General features: G+C 39.3%; 1 protein-coding gene across 1 annotated transcript in view; it reads right to left on the bottom strand.

Moving 5' to 3' along the window:
• ipo11 (importin 11) overlaps window positions 1–24045 on the bottom strand; it is a 104789-nt gene that overhangs the window by 32555 nt on the left and 48189 nt on the right. The window contains exons 17-27 of the mRNA XM_019264464.2: window positions 23509–23542; window positions 23217–23257; window positions 22956–23072; window positions 20953–21066; window positions 18692–18807; window positions 16849–16925; window positions 4308–4387; window positions 4133–4213; window positions 1998–2093; window positions 1532–1645; window positions 845–966 (exon numbers count right to left, since the gene is read on the bottom strand). Of these exons, the coding sequence (XP_019120009.1) occupies window positions 845–966; window positions 1532–1645; window positions 1998–2093; window positions 4133–4213; window positions 4308–4387; window positions 16849–16925; window positions 18692–18807; window positions 20953–21066; window positions 22956–23072; window positions 23217–23257; window positions 23509–23542 (992 nt within the window). The remainder of the gene's footprint in view (window positions 1–844; window positions 967–1531; window positions 1646–1997; window positions 2094–4132; window positions 4214–4307; window positions 4388–16848; window positions 16926–18691; window positions 18808–20952; window positions 21067–22955; window positions 23073–23216; window positions 23258–23508; window positions 23543–24045) is intronic.

Here is a 24045-nt window from a genome sequence, read left to right as displayed (position 1 = left end):
CCCTTTCAGCCAAGTGTTTACATTTTGATTTTTGGTAAGGACAGTGAATGTTTTGGTGAAAATTATCTGGCACTGCAGGCGTTAGCCTTAAAAACTTTGACACTAAACAACATCAAGAGTTTTAATCTAAGAGGGTCTCTTCATTGACATGGCTCAGAGATGTTGGCTCTGATGTTGTTGCCTCTCCGCACTGGAATCCACTATAATTCATCTAGTTTTGATCGGCACTTGTGGTCCCACACATACGCAGGCATAAGTGGCCGCACACACTTAACTGACAGAAGTAGGCGCGCGCACACACAACCACAGAGATGTCTCATGCCCTTGATGAAATCTGATGATTTACAGATTCAAGTCTCAATCTGCATGTCTAAATTAGGCAGAGTATAAAGTTTGTGTGTAAACCTATGTGTCAGCGTCTGTTCAGAAGTGTCCTTGTTCTGTTTGGCCTAAAGCTGTCGCTCTCACATCACACTCTGCTGCTTGTAAGCACCGTTGTAAGCCACTGCCTACATATGCCCGATTTGTGCATATACATGTGTTCTGTGACTCTGTCACATATTACTGGTGATTATGCATAGTATGGCCATAGGTATTGTATTAGACCAGATAAAAGCCAATATTCTTTAGTGACAAACCATTCAACATCACAAATCCAGAGAAAGGTCATTCCCCCAGCTATAGTCTGTAAAGATAAACCAAAGTTAAATAAATCTTTAGTCTGTCCTTTCCCCTTTTTTGCCATTATATCGGCAGACAACTGACAAGGTTGATACTACTCACTTTTCACCAGCTCAAATCCCCATCATGCACATAAATGAATGACAAATGTGTCTTACAGTACCTGTTGTCAGATGGTAGGAGGGAAAGCAGGGCCAGCGATGACAGCTTCCTTCTCTCAGGCTGAGTGATGTTGTCCATGCGGTCGACCCACATCTCTATCACACTGCCCAACAACTGGTCCATCTGAGGATGGGTGACAGATGAAGGAAGAGAGAAAACAGTAAAAAAAAACACATAAAAAAAAACAATAATTAATGCAGAAGTAGAAAGATGAGACAAACCAGGAGCCATAAAATATAGAAAGAGGGCAAGAAAGAGTGACATTAATAGTGTTTGACAACTCAGGACACAGTACACTTATTTTATTAATGCTAAGAAATGTGTCCACCGTTGTCATAAAAGTCAGCAAAACTGACCTTCCCTACTTGTTCCGCCTCATTTACCTCTCTGCCTTATTGTCTATGGATAGAGAAACATCTTTGGAACACATCTCTAGGCTTTTCACTTATTTAGATTAAGGGATCAATGTCAAAAAAAGTGAAATGGGTCAGACAAAGACAACAATGTCAATGTTTCAGACTGAAAGGGGAGGACTTCAAGGCAAGAAAGAAACCATTTGCAATTCCTTGGCTCATTACATTTAGCCTCGTTCGGAATGATTCCTTCTTAACAGGCACTTTGCAGTTATGTCTCTCAAAGACATTCAAAGCGGCTGTGCTGAGAAGACAGAAATGAAGGACAAACTGACCTTTTGACTGCACTCAGAGGCCATTTGAGTGAGGAGAGAGGAGAAGAAAGTGGAGTTCTGGAGCAGGACGCGGCCCATGATTCCTAGGTAGGTGGACATCACCACGGGATATCTCTGTACACACACACCCACACACGCAATGTGAATACACAATCACGCATGCGGCTGTAGAAACATACTGAAATGCCCAAACATTAAGCAAAGGGGAAGACAAGATAAATGCCACTATAGAGTCTCTAAAACAATTATATTCTACATGACTTCATGACATAAAAGGACGACGACAAAAAGAAACATACAGGAACATTCTCATGAATAATTCAGCTTAAAGTTTAATAAGGGTAAATCTTTAAACATTCAACAAAAGATGGTGGAAAATGATGCGCCACAGGTAATATATCATCTTTACAGGTCCTTTTATGTAATCCCAGTCCAGGTCTTTGCAAGATGTTAGGGTAAAACTCACCTCACCGTCCACGATACCTCTGAACACAGCTGGCAGCAGGGGCTGGAACATGTGGGCTCCCAGTATGGGGCTAACCTTTAAAGCTATCTCTACCACCTGCCGAGACACAGGAAAAGCGAAGATGAGGGACAGTACTCAGAGAGAAGAATATGGAACGGTAAACAGAGGGCACAGGAGTAAGAAACGAATAAACAGATGAGGAGAACCAGAGAGGAAGCGAAGAAGAAGAGTGCAAAAAGAGGGACAAAGGGTCAGACACAAGATGATGTAAGGACATCGCAGCAGGAGGATATACGAGGGCAAAAAGAAGTGTGTATAGGTGATTATTTTATGAGAGATAGTTATACAAGTGCTCCTTTTAACTAAGGTACAGTATGTGGAAGGCAAGTTTAGTCCCTTAAGTTTGAGTTTACTAGGACATTTGAATGAGCTGTCAGGCATTAAAGCAGAATTACAACAGAAAACAAAGGCACAACGAGTAAAACATGAGTGACAGCAGCACCACAGTATGCATCTCTGCATCCCTACATACAGTACTGTCTGTAGATGTGCACCTTATATGATATATCTGGTTAAAACCTTCATGAAGGTTAGAAAATGTCTTATTTTTATATTTTATGTGCTTGCTTTCTCAGAAAAAATATCTGAGTTGTACAACTTACATGAATTTAGCCAAAAAAACTAAAACAGATGGGACAGGTACTGGATGAAGTATTTTTCTAGTCTCATTAGGCTCCCCATGATTAGACTACAGTATGAATCCAGACCACATCGACACGATTATGTAACACTAACATTAAAAATGGCATTTAGGCAGATTAAAGCCCCAAATCAGAAGATTTAACTCAAAGGTCAGCAACCAAATTTAATGCACTGAGACAGACAGTGAGATGCTGTGACTGTCTATTATTCATATGAACTTTTCAAAGAAACACATACTGATTACTTGAATCCCTCTGTCCTCAGGGTGCTCCTGTGTGGTGAGCTGTCGTGTTGTGTAGGTTGACAGATTTATTATCTGCTAGCTTTCCTTCCCTCAGAACAAAGGATTAGCAAAAGCCAGATGTGCAGTAATGCCACTGAGCCTTATGAAGCTGAGGCTCTATGATCATATGGTCATTCTGCGCACATACAATACTTAAACAGTGCAGAGAGCACATATACAACCTGCTGTAAGGACAACACATGCAAAGATGTACTGGCACACCAACTGTTAAACCCAGAAATGATCAGGCCTACTGACACAACAATCACACATGCAGAGCACACCCGTAACGTGTTGGCTTTATGCTGATAGCATCTTTTATATTTAATTAAATACATAAACCAGTGATGGAAAATCTGCTAACATCTGGAGGCTAGATTTTAATTTTGTCCCGTCCCTCCTCCACCAAAACTGAATTGGAAAGATTTTTTATGTTTGATGTTGATGTCCAATAAGTGTTAATAGTAAATTAAATTTACTTACTTAAATACTTTAATTACTTAAATTCCTCATGTCATACTGACTAAGAAATAGCTGTTCCAGCTCCAGCACTGTCATCTGACACATGCAGTGATATAGTTGGTCTCAAAGAAGAACTATAGGCCCTATTTAAGGAATAATATCACAAAATATGAAAAAGAAATGTTTGAACTGCATAAATTATTTTGCTTGGCAACATAGTGTAATTTTCATTAGCACCCAGCTTTGCTTGTTTAGAGTGTTGGCATCAAAAACATTTGTTGAACCAATAAAAATTTCTTCCTAAGTAACTGCGACTTATAAACTTGCGGTTAACATTAAGTTCATTATATTGCTTAGTTAACAGCTTTCTCAGTCTCTCCCGAATCCATTGAAGCTCAGACGGCAGATGGCCAGACAGTTTGTAACAGGTAACTCTGACACTCTGACACTCTGACAGGAACATTAAAGCTTCTCTTGCATTATAATATTCACAAGCAGCACCGTGTCTGTGTCGGTTTATGTTTGTGTATACAGCACAACACTCTTCAGGAGCACCTGCAATTCACCGGGCCAGACAAAACAAACACCATGGGAGAACTTAAGAGAGCATGAGAAAAGAAAGATGAAATGTAAATAGAAGTAATTGAATTGTCTATGTGTATGTGTGAGAGGGATAGAGTAATAGTACCTTGAGCACTTGGACTTGTCCCTCATTCGTAATGTCCTTCAGCAGATCACAGAAGGAGCGACACAATGATTCTGCATAGTTCTGTGGGGGGAAAAAAATACCACACGGAGAAAGGTTAGTTCTATGCAATGTATGTGAATTTGTGTCAATAAAAGTCTATGTGTGTCTGTCTCACCTGCAGGAACTCTGTGGCAGACAAGTATATGTAGGCATTAACGATCTGAAAGCAGGTACGCAGATTCTCGGAGCTCAACTCTGGAACAGAACATCAGATGTTACACTTCACCAAATTGGAGAAAACGCACAAACTAATGGATGCAGGCAGAGACAGACAAAAAAAAGGAAGGCAGAGTGGACTGCATACTGAATGAATGGTCCTAGTGGTTCAATTTACTGAGTGCATCTATTATACATATATGTTTTGCTTTTGGAAATGTTCAGTGTTGGTGTGATTAAAAAAAAGAAAAAATTTCATCCAATGTGACTCATATTTTAGATATTTGATGTTTAAACTGATACATTTTTATTGTTTTTTTGAAAACCAAGTCTGAATTTGATTGCCCCTAACAAGATTGAAAAATAAATGAGACAGAGACAGGTTTACCACTGGGTTACATCAACTATTCTTTTAACAACATCCAGTAAGTGTTTCATAACTAAGGACACTGTGGAACTGTTAGTTTCGAAACTGAGATTCTTTCACATTCTTGTTTGATATACGTCTTCAGTTGATCAACAGCCTGGGGTCTCCATTGTCTTATTTTGTGCTTCATAATAAGTTTGGACCACATTGTTGCGATACATGCAGAATGTGACTTGGAATTGTCTTGCAGAGATCATTAGAAACGTCTCTAAAAAAAGTCTGAGATTGGCAGCATATGTTGCTCCAAAACCTGTATGTTCCTTTGAGCATTAATGGTGCCTTCACAGATGTGCATGTTACCCATGGGCACTAACACACATCCATATATTAACTGGTTTTTGTTGATGCAGTGACAAACTGTCTTTACTAACAACAGTTTCTGGAAGAGTTTCAAAGTCCATCTAGTAATATCCTTTATAAAATCATGTCTGGTTTCTAATGCAGCAGGACCTGAACAATTAGAGGTCAGAGGCATTTAATGTTGGTTTTCAGGCTTGCCCCTTACGTGCCAAGATTTCTCTGGATTCTCTGAATCTTTTAATAATGTAATGGACTGTAGGTGGTAAAATCTCTAGATTCATTGAAATTATGCATTGAAAAATGCTGTTTTTCAACTAAGGTGGTGATCTTTACCCCATCCTTGCTTGTGAACAACTGAGCCTTTCAAGAATGCCTGTTTCATACCCAATCATAATAGTATTCCCTTACCATTTAAACCCATTTACCTGTCAAATGATCACAACAGGTGTTACGATTTCACAACTTTCCCAGTCTTTTGTTGTCCCTGTCCCATTTTTTGGAATGTGTTGGAGGCATGAAATTAGTGTATTTTTACAAAAACAATGAACCTAATCAGTTGGAACATTGAATGTCTTATCTTTGTACTGTATTTATCTGACTATAGGTAAAAAAGAATCAAAAAAAGAAAGAATTGCATTGTTTTTAAATACATTTCACATCCCAACTTTATTGTAAAAACTAAACTAAACTTTAAGAATGAGGCATTTCACACTACGAAAATAATTCAATGCCAAAGGTCCAAAACATGCTGTAGTATCCATTTTGCTTTTCAAGTGTACAACTGTAACTAGAGTGAATACTGACATGTCCATGAAAACACCAACAAGGACAAACATCTCTTTACTCTGTAGCAGGTACTTCTGATGTATTACTAAAACCTCCTTTTGAGTGCATCTAGTTTGGCTCTTGCATGCCGAAAGGATATTTGACCGACACAAAAGAACAAAACAAAACTGAAAACCTGTGCTGGATGAGCTTTTCCCCATCTGCCCCTTTCAGCATATCCATGACGCAACAGATGTACATTGCAGCAATAGCTTTACAAGCGGCTGCTTATCTGCCAGCAATAATGAAAGGTTATGAAGCCCTATTAACAAGAACAAGGAGCTAAATTATTAAGCATGCTGTTGCCTCTGCAACATCATTATCTCAGCTTTAAATATGTTCTGCTTTGTCTGATGTTTGTCTGACCTTCACTGTACATTCATGTTAACAGAGAGGGAGTGAAGCCTCACATATCAATGCTGGATGAGACCTGTAGATATGCTTTATATACAATATCGATGAAGTACTTTTTCTCATTTAAGTGCATTTCATCCAGTATATATACACCCACTGTGTAACTTTACCATAAAGTATAGATAATGATTTCTGGATCATATTTTATGGAGGAAATGTTTTCTGGATCATTCTCGGATGTCATCCAACTGCTCTGCATCAACTCTGATTTACTGATTTTTTTGATGGACAGACATAAGCAATATCATCATAACAAATGCACGTGTACAACTAACAACAGTAGTATTGCACTGGTGGCAATAATTTTAAAAAATACCAATTTTGACTTAATATTGCTTTAACCAGCAAGGGGCAAAGAGGTTACAACTCATGAGGCTGCTTTTAAACAGGGTTTAAATAGAACCAGTAACAACAGAGAGAAATATTTAAAGAGAAAACAATAACCGCTGTAAAAGTGCAACAAGAGAAGCTGGGACATTTTATAATTATAGGAGCAGATACACTTCAACAAGAACAGAGTGCAAAAAAACTGACTTTTGGCCAGTAAGTGTGTACGCACGCGCACACAGTAAACTATCTACTTCCATGGCTCTAATTGTTAATGGATTCTTGATTGAGGGGGCAGAGAGAAAACAACTTTCACTGACACCATCAGTTGTGTGAAAAGTTTAGGTGATGACAAACAGAGGTGGACACAGAGAATAAACCTGCACTCAGAAATACAATGTAATGTTATGTACTATGTTTTACATGCACGTGTGCAAATGTGTTGGAAAGGCAGAAAGAAAGAACTGCAAATGGAGCCTCATGTTCTAGCCTCAAGTTCTAACAACAGCTTGCCAGGGTTACGGAGCAGCAGTAGAAAACAAAGGAGGGGAGTTTTAACCATACTAGCATTTACACAGTAGGATTTAAGTGACACTAATCGCAGGTGATAGACCTCAACACCTAGGTCAGCCTCTGCGTGGTGCTGGGAAATAAACATACAGACTCAAAACACTTACACAGTACACACAAAGACAGGCGAGGGGTACAAAAGAAAAGAGAGGGGGCTGAGAGACAGGTCCTCAGGAAGATGGACAGACAAACTAAAAACACCCTCACACACCTGCATACTGACATAAAACACCCCAACTCAGCGTCTAAATCTAGTTTGAAATTAATACAGGCTGGCAGTGTAGCTAATTCTAAACACCCAGGGTAGCAGTAAAAGCACACAGGGGCCAGGTAAGGTGGATTCATAGTCCTATTAAAATATATGAAGCAGTTTAAGTTTGGTTTTTTTCTCAATAATTTTGTCTTTTAAAAGAGGTCAGGACCCATTTAAAAAAAAAAAAATTCACTTTCATGCCCACTACAGGATTTATTGGTCAATACAGCAACAACCTAGTGAACATGTTTTTAGGCAAACATAAATGAATGAATAAAAATGTACAAATGGCTTACACGGATGATCTGCTTTTATTTTTACTTTAGTATTTCCTTTTGTCAGTCTAACACATTGCTCCTCTGTGGCACTGACTTGCTTAATTTGAACAAAGCACAAAGGGCAGCGTGTCCTCATCATGGTTTGTATGGGAGACTATTAGGATTCATTGTCGAGTAGTAATAGACAAGGCCCAGTCTGACCATGCCGATTTTTACAGGTGATATTAATGCTGATGTATGAAATATATTTCCTCTAGCCATCTGCCGGCCACAGTAAGGTAATGAAGATAATGTATTTTGCCATCTGTTATTTGTGCAGGTACATAATGTATTCATGGGGCCTATTTAGTCAGCATATCAGCCTGCATGATTACTGAACACAACAGCCCGAGTATGGGGCAACATGCATGTTGAACATATATCAACAGAAGATAATGACATCTACAAGACGTGCGCAAAAACAGGAATAAGCAGAATAACAACGGTCAAAAATGTCAAAGCGACATCAAATATCCTGTAAAGCAAGAATCATAGGGAAACTAATGAAACCTCCACTTCAAAAAATGTCCTGTCAAGACATTAATTTTTCAAAAGAGTAAAATAAAGGCAACAGATTGCATAACGGTGGGTGAACAAGGACACACAGTACCATCAGACAAGGAAAGCACGACGGGTCCGTAGAGCTGCAGAGAAGGTGAATGAATGATCATGGTTCTTTGTTGTGGCTACAGACGCCGCAATGGCTCCTAACGACCATAAAAAGGGGAAAGTATGTGAACTGTGAAGAGTGAGAGCTATTTTTTCCTCAAAACCTACTAGCCTGTATAATCAGCACCCATATCCCATTTATAGTTTCTTTTCTCAACAGAGGCATCTACCAAGCTGTCATTGTTTTGCAGAATTTGTTTACTGAAAAATAAAGTTAAAAAAAAAAAAACTCGAAGAGATAATGACAACCTTTCGGAGTATAGTCACTTTCAATCTAATGAAAACTTGATCAAGCTGGCAGGCCGCTGTTTATTTGACACAATTTGACACAGAGATATAAACCTTTGGTGTTCTAGGAGTACTTTGAGGGGTAAATACTGACATTTTGAAGCTGTTTTGTCGTGTAAATAGATATCCTATCAACTTAAGTTGCTCTAAATGTTAATTTTCAATTCTGGGGTTTGGATATTTGCCACACGCCTACAACTCTGTCTCTTACTGCACATGGCTGCACACACATCAACTAGCCATGCCCCACCTCTTTTGGTTTCTCTCACTGTTGACTTTCTTTGTTGGCAGTATGTTTTATAGACTAAAAAAAAAAACCTCACATTTTGGATTCTACAACAGCAGGCAGTGTACAAGGTTAATTTCAGTTTAACATATTCACAAGTCTCACAATACATGTTCACGATACTTAATTACAGCAACAAGGAAAATGCTTTAAATGAAACACTCTAAAGGGGAAATAATCACAGTTGACTGGTTGACTGCTCACGACTCAGGTCTACATGACACAAAAGAACATTCTTGTGAAAAAAGGTTACAGTGCTTCAATTTAACGGATGGCAGGCCTGAAAGCCTGAGAATAATGGAGTCAACCAAAGTAAAAAAAATTAACTGATACAATGTATAGTGCAGATTTGTAAGCGTTCAGGTTTAATTTAAAAGTAAGTCTGACATCTTAATATCACAAAAGAAGCTGGCTACAGTAGGCGTAGCCTGAGAAGCTCATTCACAGTGAGTTGAGACACTACATGAGGAGAGGGGTGTTAAAAACCGCTGGTGGCACATACCGGAACAGCTCTCACAGCAATCCTCCAGTGACAGCTTATCAGCATGGTATATTATTGCTTTGAGCGGAGATGCCACCATTACGACTCAACAAGACCAGAATGACACAAATGTGGAAAAGTATGTTAATGAGTCAGATACCAGCCAGGACCCCAAACACATATAGAAGACTCCCGCTGTTCAGACAGCAGGGAAACTACAGTATATGAGCCTGTACTGACAAGTGAGACAAAAAGTTAATCTTGAAAAGAACCAAGGGTAGATATAAAGAATATCTCAGACTAAAAGTGACTGGTGCCGTTCAAAAAGAAAAGCATTCGTCTCTAACACACTACACTGCAGTAGCAACAGTAACTCTAAATAAAGCCAGGTCTTTTAGTTTGGTACAGACTATAACGTTTGTCTGTAAACTGCAGGCATACTGAGTGTCAGGATCTATTGTCTGTATACACTTTTGTCTTCCTAAAGGCTTAGTTCGACAGCTTGAAAAAAAATTTCTGGGTTATTTACCTGATTAGTAAGCATTTTTCTGTTGTTTGCTAGGAGACAAAAGCGCCAAGGAGGCACCTTCAAACAATACAAAGTCAGTGGAGAGCAATGAATTGTTTTTCTGTTTGTTGGTAGGACTTAATTACGCTCTGTCTCTATATAATAGTATATATTAGGGCTTTATCTACTGTTAATCAAGTGGGAATTCTACATTATAGTGACTAAAATCTTCAGCCACTGGAGAAATCTTCATCGATCAACCCCCAAGCAGACAGACTTGGATCATGTAATTTCTGTTTATGCAAACATAACCTCCAGAAAGACGATGTTACTCTAATGCAAACATGGATCTGGGAACATATTCTCCGGTCTGTGTCTGTGGTAATATTATCACAAATCAATTGAATGTGGCAACATGATTACAGTCAAAACTATTTAATCCTACCTCCAAGTTAAGTTACACATAATCTACTTGCTTCATTCCAAAGGCAATAGGCAAGTTAAATACGTGTGTTTGACAGCTTCTCAATCTCTCATCCCACCACACCCATTGTCATTACTTGCTTTGCCGATAAGCCATGCACATACTGTGGCAATATCCTCTAAAAGGACAGTTTTTATGAATAGCAACACAAAAGGAGGGAGAGGTACACGTATCCATATAAAGAAGGAAAAATGAATTGAATTCTCATTCTGGGCTTGAGGTAGGTCAGGCAGCTCTGAGCACTGAGGCCCGGACTTGATAAGACTTTCATCATCTCCTCCCCTCACGATTGCAAATGAACCCAAGGCTCCCCAAGAGCCCATGTACGAATACAAACACCCTGACAAAATAATACTGCATCTGGTTATTGGAAGTAAATTCGCCCCCATTTCCACACAGCATCTCCACACAATTTCAGTGTGACACTAACACGACTGGGATAATAGGGAGGCGGATTTACTGAGACTCAACTTAATTTCAGCTTCTTTTCTGCAGAAACGTAACAGCCCAATAAATGCTCGTCTTACCATTGCTGTTCCAAAGTCTCTACTGGACTCTGCGTTATGAGTGAGTCTGTCCATTTTCACAATTTGACTGTTGTAAATAAACTGTAATAATAAAACGGACAAAATGTTTTAGATCCTCGATTTGGTAAATACTACTTTTGAAAAAATCAATCAATTTAGCAGAATCATACTTTTTCTATAATATACACAAAACAAGTAAAAAAAATATGCAGTCCAATCCATTGTAACCACTAGAATAACCACTCTGGCATAATACTGCTTTTGTTCTGAACTAAATTAGTGAGACTGGACAAAACATTAAAAGCCCTGTGTGTATATAGTCCATTTTGCCAAATCAAGAGCAATTAAACTTTCACACAGATACAGCAAATGAGGACACAACCAACTCCCCTCTCCTACAGGCACACACACACACACACACACAATCAAATAGCCACAAAAACAGCTGCTAAAGCACTGATTAAGCTTTAGGCAGTACATCCTTCACAGCCCTGGGCATATGCTGCACAATCCGCTTCGGTTATCAACATTAACCGGAAAACGAGCTTCACATCTGACAGCCTGTGATGTAGCTCTAATGGTTATTGAGGACACTTCTATAACTTTGGTCATCTCCCAACCCAAGTTTTGCTTTGCAGTATATTTGCTCTGGAAGTAAAGTCACAGATGAAGAAGTGGTGCCAAAATCATCTGTACTGATGCTTCAAGGACAGCCACATCCAAGCCAGCCAGCTACAAACTGTTTGAGCTGAGTAAAGCTTTTCATTTATTTTTATTTAAGACCTGAAAATGAAGAAAGGGAGACCTTCTGGACAGAAGAAGTCAAACCATGTTTATTATGGAGTGCCGATGAAAGCTACCTTATTAAAGTTAAACTCCTTCAACTTTGAGAGTAAAAAAAAAGTACCCCCGCGGCTCTACACAGAGAGCTTACTCTGCCAGACTTTACAGTATACAAAGGCCTCGCTGCAAAAACATGAAAAAACAACATGGCCAAACAGGAGCCTCAGCTACAGCTGCGAGATGAGATGCCAACTCTCTTTGGTGCTCGAGTGACGAAGCCTTTGAAAAGTCATGGACAAGTAATCATGCTTGAGAGAAGCGAGAAAAGCTCAGCAAGGGATTCAATCAGGTGGCAAAAATCAACTTTATAGGGAGACCCCCATGTATGAGATGACGGCTCTGATTAGAGAGCAGAAATCTCACAGCCCTGTGCTCAGGAAAAAAAAAAATCTCACTTTAGTTGATGCAGGAGCAGCTCAAGGTTGAACAGGGCGAATAAATCTAGAGATCAGACTACAAAGAAAGAAGGAGAATGCGCAGAATTACAATAAATATAATGCTATAAATACAATGTACTCTCAGGATATGTTATTCAAATTTCTTCCACCCATGCATCAAATATGGATAAATATGTCCAACTTCTGCAATGGCTGTAATCAGTTCTTATTTCTGGTTGAGAAGCCTATAGTGAAAAAGGTTGTCCTCTGTTGGGTATGTCTAGATTGATCCATGGAGCACATTAGCTGGGCAGTTCACGGCAAGACCATATTCTGAGGAATGTTAGTGATTTCTTCACAGTGCGTTCAGAGGCGGAAGATGAGGCTGAAAGCTCCTGCAGTGCACTAGCATTGATCTTTGCGGGGATAGTCGGACATATCTTTGGCTGCAAAAGGAATTATTAACTTGTGGGATATTCATTAAGCAATGTTTCAACATGTTGATTTGTTCTGTTATTACTTTAAATACACAAGGTCCTGTTGTAATAGTCTATTCTCGTGTATTTATTGTTTAATCGGTTAATAACCTATTGATAAAAAAAAAAGAGACAGGCTATTTAAAGAGACAGACCCTTATTTAAATTCTCCCATGTTTTCGTGACTTTATCAAGATTCAGTCAAAATGTTCCAATTGTGGTGTTAGATTGTTGTGGCTGATGCCTTTTGTTTTAAAGCAAATTCAACATTTCCTTTCTCCGTTTCAGAGAAATGGCCTTCAACAATTCAGTAGCCAACATGCTTTCCTCTCCCTGGAAGACTCTCACTGCCAAACAGCAAGTGTTGAGTTTCTGAACATTGTGAAAAACAGCAAAGTATTACAAAGTGGCATGGAAATTAATGGATACTTTAGGTCTATTACTTGCTCACTCTCCATCATCACTAGTCCGTGCACCATACTCGGCTGAAATGTGTCCTAGTTTGGAGCGTGGTGGGACTGATACAGAGCGCAGTGCTAGTCTAACAATTTAGCCAAGGCAAGGCTCCTGACATTCTAATTAGGGAATTTGCTGCTCCAGTTCAGCAATGATGGAGCAGGGCTCTTTATCAGGCAGGCCAGGCCACACACCTGGCAAGCTGCGACACCATACTAAGCCAGACTCTCTCAATGGCCCACATCCCTCCACTGCTCTCCATGGGCTAAATAAATGAACCACCGGATGTTCTGGTGAAAATGAGCCAAAGATGATGACTGACAAAAGTTTGACGAAAAAGACAAGAGCCAAGTTAACTTAGTCTATAAAATTCAGTTTATGTAAATAAATGCTTGAGTGTTGAATATGAAACATTCCTCCACTTATTTCTGTGTTCATAGTGCTAAATGACAAATATTTTTAAAACAGCATATACTTTATAGAAAACTGTGGCCACAGCTCTGAGCTATCATCTTTCATCACAGCAATGCTTGCCTAATTATATTCAATACAATTATTTCCCTTTAAATGAGCAAATGTAGCCTTAAGAAAAAAGTGTTTTTTTTTTTAATAATGACAGGAGAGACAAAGCATAAGGAGAGAAAAAGGGGCAGAGAGAGTTCTACGTGCTGACATGTAGATGCAATACTGTAGGCTAAAACATCTTTTGACGGCAAAGAATGATGTTCAAGTGATAAGATAAAGACAATTAATGACAAGAAAATCAAAAGCATATAGAGTTTCTTACGAGAGGAGAACAAGGTTTGGGGTTTATTCGAGTCCACTTCTTAGAGGCGTTATTAAAGCTAGTATAGTACAAATGTGGAGAAGGGAGATGTGCCACAGAGGTGACGATAAAAGAAAGTCTGAGCTCTGATTCACAGAGGTTCATTCTTGACCTTAAAACCAGCAGATGAGAAGAGATTCAAAGAGATCTCAGATCAGTTCAAAGGTCTTTCTTGATATGAGCCAAAGCTCCAAAACACCTACTTAATGGATTCGGTCGCTGTTTAAATTATCTTCTCAACTGCTGTTTGGAAGAGCAATTATAAACTTGAAACTCAACCTTAAAGGGTGTCATTGTATTGCACGTCTGTCCGTCCTGGGAGAGGGATCCCTCCTCTGTGGCTCTTCCTGAGGGTTCTTCCACCTTTTTTCCTTGTTAAAAAGGTTTTTTGTGGGCAAGTTTTTCCTCACTTGAACCGAGGGTCTAACGACAGAGGGTGTCACTCCCTGCACAGATTGTAAAGCCCTCTGAGGCAAATGTACTTTCTGACTTTGGGCTATACAAAAAAAATCTGATTTGATTTGATTGTAGTAGAAGTAGAGAGAATAAACGATGATAGGAAAAATGACATTACTATCTACAAGTCCTAAACAACTGGACGATTATTGATAAAGATTAATGTGACGTGATTAAAAGCTTGGGAACTGCTCCTAAAACAGAGATTGTGCTGAGATTTCCTCATAACTTGTGTCATTTAAGCAGCTAATGAGGTGCCAACTAACAGCACAGATTTAAAAAAAAAAAAAAAAAAAAAAAAAAAAAGACTTTAGAGCTTGACATAGAATTTTATACACAGGTGACCATTTCAGTACACGAAGATGACATGTTTTTAAGGTTGACATGACATTGGCAAACAATATTACAGTTGGTAAGTGCAGCAACAGGCCACGCTGAAGACTCGGGGAGAAAATTGCGTAAATGGATTCACATTTTTCTGATGAATGTACAACTATGACTTGCCCAAAAAGCAAAATGCCAAGGAAAAGAGGAAACTATCTCCACCATGCATTTACCTAGCATTGTGTGTATTTTTACTTTACTAATGGAATACTGTTAGCTTGCACATGGCGAGGTGTGAAAGCCTGTTTCCTTTTTCCTTTAATGTGTCTGTCACAGCCAAAGAAAGGCAGCACAGCCCTCATCTCCATTCTATTAAATATTGAAACGTGGAGTGAAATGTGACAAGCCTCTATAGTACACAAATAACGATTACAATAGTTGGCAAAAATCAGGTCACAAAATGAGCACATTTCCATGATGTTATGTACATGGGAGTGGGCACAATAGAATCATATCTACAGGGAGGGAAACACTTTCTCTGTTGCCAGGTTTGATGAGAGAGAACGGTTAGTCTCTTAGTTTTACAGAACCGTTTTAGGCTGTTGTTGGATAACTGAAATAAAGATTATAAGATCCAACATATAATCAAACTTCAGAAATATTTTGTATTTAAGCTATAGCTTCAACTAAATTATGTTCATTTTATGTTGATTAACAGTCAAAACTCCATTAACTATGATGTAAGACAAAGGAAAAGCAGCCAGCTCTCTCATTTGGGAAGCTGGAACTTCTTGTCTGTAAAATGACTCTAACGACTAATCAGTTATCTAAATAGCTGCCAATTAATTTGTGCAGCTCTAATTGGAGGCCATATCTGTGATAATCTGAGATAAATGGTGCAGACAAATCTTTCTGGATTCTGTGCTACCAACTCCATCTGACTACCTATAACCCAACCCAACTTCATGTTAGCCATCCACGTGTTGCCATCTTTCATTTCCCGCCATCCAACCGTCCATTTTCTCTGTGTTTCAGTTTTACAGTCCCTCTCCTTTGATTCATCATTAAACCAGCCACTTACACCACTAATATGGCAGCTGATCAGTGCGTGCTAATTACTTGACAGATTTTTATTAATCATGTTAAGGCAATGAGAACAGATGTTGGCTGAGTCCGAGGAGAGACTAGGAGTGCATACATATACATATTCTTACTAGATCCATCTTCCTAGTTCAAAAGGCCCAGTTATTTTTGTCAGTGCTGGTCTTTTGTATGCCTTAAGGTGTCTTGGCTGCGAAAACTATTTTGTGTCACCTTCCAGCCCCCTCTGTGGAACTGTAACTGACTAAGTCAACATGACTGGTAGTGTTGCTTTATAAAAGCCTGTTTATTTACCCTTTTCACTAGCTAGCCTGTCCATCCATCCATGTCCAAGCTCCTCAGAGGACATCGGTAATATATAAGCATACTTTTTCTGTCACTTCATTCATTTTTCCTACCATCATTCATCCATCGCATTTGTTTCACCAATCTCCCTCCTCTGCTTGATGATCTTTAGAATTCTTTGTCTCATCCATCTGTGACCGTCTTTCTGAGTCCTTTGCTCCTCTGTGTCTCATGGATTCCCTATGCACACTATAAGTGATCAAATGATTCAGTAGGCTAGTGTTCATATTAGCCTGACTCACTCATTATGTGCAGAAGCCCCAAATCAATACTATTCCTCATCACGCCGAAGGCCACACACACCACACACACACACACACACACACACACAAACGCTTTAGGCCAGTGATAAATCATCCAGCCAGTTCCAGTCAAGCTGCCACTACTCACAGCTGTCTACAAAAACAGAGTAGTGGCCCTGATGCCTTGAGGCTACTGCTAATCCACAACTGTGATCTTTACAAGCTATAGAAGCCTGAAGTGATAAAACAATGAGTCCAAGCACAGGTATTGCAATTTTCCGTCCCCATTCTGTTTTTTTTCTGTGATTCAAAAGTATGTGATAATGCAAAATGCCATGAAGTTACACACACACACAAAGAAATTTCATGTGCGCTCACCCAACAAGGCTGACATGTTCTGGAAAATTCTGAGCAGCTCGGGGGTGATAGCTGGGCTGTTCTCCAAAGTCACCAACCTGCATGATAAGAGGGGGTGGGGAGCAGGAAGAAGAGGATGTAAAAAGAAAGTCAGAGAAGAGAGAATGAAACAGAAAATGGGGGAAGTTGTGAGAAAGGAGTACAGGAGACATAGATTAGAGGTGGCAAAGGAAAATGGAAAGAGAAATATAGTGGGACAAATTACAGAGACAGAAAGAAGAAAAGAACACGGGCATCACCAAGGTGGAAAAAATAATACACAGTGAAGTGGGTGTAAAAGAATAAAAGGAAAAAAGAGAGAGGCAGAGAAAACCAATGTTAGTGGTTTGCTTAGTGTAAAGAAAAACCTGGTAAAAAGACATGTTACATAAATGTATACATCTAGAGTAAATTAAAACATGATGACATGAATTCACAAAGGTATACATTTCTACTTGTATGGCAGTAGATTGTAGGAATGTAATGAATGTCATTCGAAGCTTCTATTGAGATATTTGAACAAAGCTCCTGAAGTCAATAAAATCCTGAATAAACAGATAGAAAGAAAAAATAGTCGGATTTGTTGGTTGCTGTTTGTAACACGAGTCAAAGCTGTCCCCATGCAGAGAGAGTGAGAGCAGCGGTGGTCGAGTGATATAGTAAGTGAAGTTAAAGAGCAGTGTTACTGAGAACAATAACAGTATTTTCTGTTGGTTTCACAGTGGTTATGTTCTAAAGAACAAGCCACACTTCATCCCTCCCTCAGTCAAAGAGACACACCAACCTGCAGCTCTTTAGACATTATACTGTAGCAGAGGAGAGAGTCCTGACCTACGCAGTACTTCAATGTTGATTTAAAATTCGAAATGTCAACATTACGAACAAAGCTTCACACTGTTCATTACAGTCCTTGTGGATTGTCAAAAGTAAGATCTATTACCATGCTCTAACCTACTTAAAGTGTATGTCTGTAAACGAGAAACCTTTGCTGAGGTGTCACATTTAATAATTAGAGAAAACACTAAACCCCTGAACAAATCACATGAATCACCTATAGGATGCATGCTCCACGAATAGGAAAAAAAAAGAATTAAGATAAACAGATACTGAGAGGGACACAGGGAGGAAAACCAGCCGATAAAAGATAAAAGCAAGAGAAAATGACATTGACTCTGCAAACAAAGCAAGCAAATATTTAGTGCATAGTTGTTTATCGGGCAGGATAAAAGACAGGCTTTGCGCTACAAGCGTATTCCGCATCCTGATAACTGCAGTTCTCCACAGACAAGAAAACACAGAAAAAAAAGAGATTAAAGAAAGAGTCAAAAAGTAAAGAGATGATGGGAGAGGCACAAAATGTAACCGTAAAGTGAACCTAATATTTCCTAGCACTTCAAATGGCTTTAAAATGGCACGTGCTCAAAACAGAACAGGCACGATTGCGAGCCACATAAATTACCGACATCTTCATTGCCCACCTAGTGGATGTCTGGGAAAAATCAAATCAAAACAAGATGTCACGGTGCGCCCATTTGCACTGCTTATCTGCAAAGTGTTTGCATTTGGTTCCCATATAAGTACTCAGTGTGAGTCAGCAGAGCTGATGACTAATATGACAAACAAGGACGCGTGAGTGAATAGAGCAACAGAGAAAAGGGGGAAAGAGCGAGATAAAGACGACTATATTCATAGTATGGATGTGTAGGTGTATACCCGAGTGTGATCTGAAATTCAAAGAGGGAGATGAGACCAATAAGTGCTTTATACATGTCGGCATCATATTGTATTTTTAATAAATAACGTATGTGAAACATGGTGTCCCTACCAAAGCTCCAGTCCATCCTCCAGCAAATACACATGTGGCGGCTGGGACACATCAGTGCTCAGCTGGATGACAGGAAGAAGGAAAGGGTAGAGATTCTCACTCTCTGCCCCCAGGCCCTGTTAGAAGACAGAGGATACAAAAAATCATTTCCATATCCATAGGAAAACCTAACACACTTGAAGAAAAGTTCAATATACAAACTGCTCGAGGTCATTCTTCCGCAGCAACACACACCTCTGTCAGAGCACGCTGTGCCCATGCTGTATTACTGGTGAGAGAGCTTACCTTGTTTTTACAATAGATATGAGGCAGAGCCAACTTAAAAACACATTACATTAAAATCTGTGTATTTTGCACCACCACAGCTTTATATAGGCTCAGCTCTAGGAAGTTATACTGAAAGTATAAAAAAGACAAACTATTCACCTTTTCACTTTGCACATACTGGTGCTAAGTAACTCTAAAGTTCTAGAAATCCAACGATACTTTGTTTCTTTTTTTAAAATGTCAGCATTATATTGTATATATTAAAATTTAAATTAGTATGTGGTTACACAGTTTGCTAATCTAAGCCCCTTCAGATGTACACCTTCAGTGCCTCCCACAGTTTGCCAGATGTAACCTTGTGTTACTTTCTCAAAGGGAGTGTGTCTCAATCACTAAGCGTTTCATCTCCCACTGTGAAGTAACGCAGCAGCCGCCACATACAGTAGGGGTTCAAGTCTTTCTACAGGCAGAGACAGTTTGCTTAAATTCTGCGGGGGAGTGGAGCTTCTGTCTCAAACTATTTTCTCTTGACTTGAGTTGAGGCAAATGAGTAAAAATAAAATATTATACAAGTTGCCCTACAAGCACACTGCTAAAAAGCAATTTTGACATATGTTTAATCTGTGGTTTAAAGCATGTATAATTATGTGAGCAAGTGGATATCAAGTGAGAATAAGCAAGAAAGACAGATGGAGCCACTCTTCAGATTGCCTTATCCAGCAAAATCACATATAAACAAACAAAAAAATCAGCAGAGCAAAATATCTGGCAGGTGAGGGCAAGAACAAAAACATGACCTGGGTCTCCGGAGAGAACATTTTGGACCGCAGCCTCAGCAACATGTGGCCCGGGCAAGTAAAACCACACTTATTCCAAGAGCCACTAGAAAAGCACCACCTGTCTCACTGCAGAACCCGGTAATTTCACTCAGTGGATAATAAACATAATAAACTTTGAATTAAAATAAGAGTTAACAAACTATTAATTAGGTTAAATCTCAGTGCCATTCTCTATAATAGCTTTTTGTTATTATGTTGCTTATTTTAATGCCAACAGTTTTGTTAAGGGGCTCTTTTCTTCTGATCCTGGGAGAGAAACGAGAGCTGGCTCGCCACAAAGCCAAGGTGCGACAGCCAGATCTGTGCTGTGTACTGATGAGTTTGGGGAGGCAGTACATTTGGATCTGAAAGCAAAGTCTGGCACGGACAAACCATCTAGTCTTGAGTCGCTCAGCAGTGCTGTTTTGTAGTCCAATCAACTAGAGCCTGATATTGTGCCCCCTTCACAGATGATTAGAAAGGAAATGATGAACTAATTAACAAATTTATCAACACTTTGGCTGTTTTACAGCCATTAGCAGAATGATATTTCTATTGCAGTAGTTGATACTGGCTAGAAGTTATTTGTGACACAATAATGGTAAATTTTGTTCCATTATTTCATTTTCAAGAAATTGTGCAATTAAGGAATATTAGCTTTTCCTCTAATTTGCCTGTTTTGTCTGGCTACATCACAATGCATCACAGAGGGGCACACGTCTGCTCAACACAGTGGAAAGCCTTCGTGGCACAGTCCAAGTCACTGGAAATCATGGGAAAGAAAGAAGTACTGCCACTGTCACGTTGTGTCTGAAAGAGCCGAGACACAGATGAAAAATGACAGCTGTAATGCTCATTGCTCAAGTGGTGGCACAAGTGTTAAAAGTGGAGCAGTCAATACTTTTTTGCCGACAGGAGACAGCGTGGACACTGCTATAACTGCAGTTTTAAACCCCTGCTGTTGCCTTCCTACAGATTGGCATGTGAAGAACTGGTCCGGTAATTCCCAAACAACTTCTCTTCTGCATGCTCTGCAGCCTGTCACGCGAGTGTGAATTTGTGAGAGAGTTCAATCCCAGGTTAACACGATGCTTCACAGCTCCAAAAACACGCAAGCAGACAAATGACCCCTTTTTTGACAATAAAAAAACACTGGTGTTTGGGAATGCACCATACCTGTACCAGGTGGATGAGTGTAGTGAGTATGGCACATCGTAGCATGTTGTGTTCTTCAGATTGCTTCCAGAGCAGAGGCAGGTACTGAACAAGACAGCCTACATATGGCCGGATCTAAAGCAGAAAAAAATAAAATGGTAAGAAGCAAAACACACAGTACTGTGAAATTCAATGGCCATCTTCCATCTATCAAACAGTTTTTACTGTGGATGGTGCAGAAAAAAGGCTTATTTGCAAGCAGTATTGGTCATATCTGAACATACTTACTTAAAGGCTGTTAACACTGAATATACTAGATAAAAAGAAAAGTGAGCAAATATCAAATCCCTCAAATCTTTTTGTTTGTATTTTTTTGTCCAGCAGTGAATTCAGAGCCAGTTCTCTTATCTCTCTTTGCCTCCATCAACCCAAATCAGCTGCTTAAAAAAAAAGCTTTAGTGGAGTTGCCGTGGAAAGAAAATACTGAACAGGTAGTTGAAAATACAAAATATATTTTCTTCTTGGAGTGACAGTGAAAATCAGAATTCCACTAAGGTGATCTTGACAGTCTGAAATGTGCTGATGAAAGCCAATTTTGCGGACACATGATGAGTGAGTGCAGATCTACAGCAGCAACAATCAGAGCTGAACTCATATGTAAAGTAGTGTACTGATGACACACAAAAGCCTGTTATATTATTCTTGATGTGTCTTAGAGAATATGCGATTGTAACCAATGTGCCTAGAGTAACTTCCACCGTTTTTTTTGTGTTTTTACAACAAAATCATTCTTCTCTCTATCCTGAGTTATATATTACCAAAGCGTCTTTCTTTTAAATCAAGTTATTTGGTTTTAAACAATAGTTAAATCTGGATGGTCAGACACCAAATGGATGCCATCATTCTCATTCCTGTGTGAAATTGGATAACGTGATGGCACGCTGTATAATTTAGGTGCAGTGGCTGTGCAGCCAGCCAACTCTGAGACATTAAGTGAATTACAGAGCTCAAAAAGTTTTCTGCCATTTACTTCTGCTGACTTGTGTTAACCCTTCGGATTCCCTATAGCAGCTATGTGGCCAGACTGCAGACCACACGCTGGGATTTCTTTGCTCGATTAGACCTTTATAAAAAAGCTGCTAGAAGCAGAGAGTACAGTAAAAAAGGAACCACGACATACAGCCTTGAAGAGAAAGATAAAAAGAAAAACAGACCCATAAAGCAGCCGAGGATGACATTTGTGGGACTGAAAGCAGAAAAAAGGAGCGGAATCTCATCACATCTGTCATCATGTTCATTTCAACTCAAGCTGCACTCATGATTTCAGTGACTCCTTTTCTCAGCTGCTGACACTCTTTGTGCGTTCGAAATCCCTTGTGAGAAGAGTCAGAATATTAATGACACTTCCACTGACTGTCGAAGTTTAGCCAGGGCCAGTGACTGGGGAAGACTTAACCAGACTGACAGTTCACAAGGATGAAAGCCATTTCGGAGACAGATATAAGTCAAGGGATCGTTTACGGGAGAGTGCTTAAAAAACGGATCTGAAAAGAGCCGCAGGGGGTCGAAAGGAAGGTCAATTTTTTAAAGGGTTGACAGTTAAGTGGATTAGAAAGACTGGTTGCTCAAAAAGGAAAAAGAAAATCCATATAGCCACAAAAACACTGCAGTGGCAGGGGGAAGACTGTATCATCATGGTAAATCTGAGCAGACATCAGAACAAGGACTGCCTTAGGCTTTGAGATTCATAAAGAGTCAAGAATTGACACTTGACAGGATGTGTAAAATGGTTAATGTCAAGATATCTTTGAGGACAGATTGTTGTTTCACTTTGGTGGTCTAAAGTAAGCACAGACACTTTATGTTCTGATGTTTTAAACTGCTTTTTAAACATGTCCAATGCAGAGTCAAAGTCAGCGAATGCAATTTGTGCAGTGCTATAGATGTAGTTTAACTGTACTGCAGCTATATGAAGCAAAGCAATATGTGACCTGTGTTCCAAAATAATTCTTGATATATCTCACCTGGATGTTTACTCTCTCGATGACACAGGAGATTACATGTAACACCTGCATTTTGGTGTCGCACTCTGTAACCTGCTGCAACAACTGGAAGAGCAGCCCGAATATAGACTCAAGGTACTAAACAAAGAGGGGAGAAATTAAGAGTTAGAAGCAAGAAGTTATTATTCTGACATTTTTACTACTACTACTACTACTACTACTACTACTCACTGAATTGAAGGCAAATATGATTATTTTCACATTAGTTGTACATATACTCACTGGGAGGAATTGCTCTGTCCGGAACTCAAAGTCATCAACAGGTGGTCAGGAGTTAAGGTTGACATCAAACTGCTTTGAATAGGTGTACAAAAGTATAACTTTGGCATAACTAAGGACTGATAAAGCTTGTATTCCTTTAGATGCAGTGAAGCTTACATAACAAGAAATAAAAGAACAGCTTAATTTATTTGCTATAAAATGTATGCCCTCTGAAAAACAATGAACATAATTCATATATAATAATGTGAATGATAAGTAATTATGAGATTCATAATTTATATGGGGAGGATATTAAGCTTCAGGGTTGTGGCTGTCTCAATCCGCACCTATGAGGAGGAAAAAAAAGAAGATACAATTCATTTTGAAAAGCATTTTAGAAATTTAGTATCACACTAGGTAATTGAAGCTGCAGAGAGAAGACATGTTGAGTTTGTAGTGAACTAAGCTTAGTAAGTAAAACAAAGAGTGAAAAAGAAATAGATGAACATTAGTGCAGCGTGCGCCACAGCTGCACATGCAGCAATACAACCAAACACAAAAAAACATAATTGCATTTCCCTTTAATGGCACCCTCTGAAAGACCACGACAACACGCGTTTTATAACTGAACACTCCATACAAGTGTGCACCTGCAAGAAGTTAGCTAAAAACAGCCTGTCTACTGTTATAAAAGGAAGCGGCCTCTACACTCCTATAGGCTCTAGCGGTGTAGAGTGATGGAAGTAGAAATGCCCACCAGGGAGAAAGTGATTAGATGGACGAGATGAAAGAAGTTAAACGAGTGAAGAGAAAGGTTAGGTACTGAGAACTCAATTACATTTCGCTTCTT

This window comes from Larimichthys crocea, chromosome III (assembly GCF_000972845.2).
Source record: "Larimichthys crocea isolate SSNF chromosome III, L_crocea_2.0, whole genome shotgun sequence".
Lineage (NCBI taxonomy): Eukaryota > Metazoa > Chordata > Actinopteri > Sciaenidae > Larimichthys > Larimichthys crocea.
The sequence above is the reverse complement of the archived record's forward strand: the minus strand, read 5'-3'. Positions and strand labels throughout refer to the sequence as shown.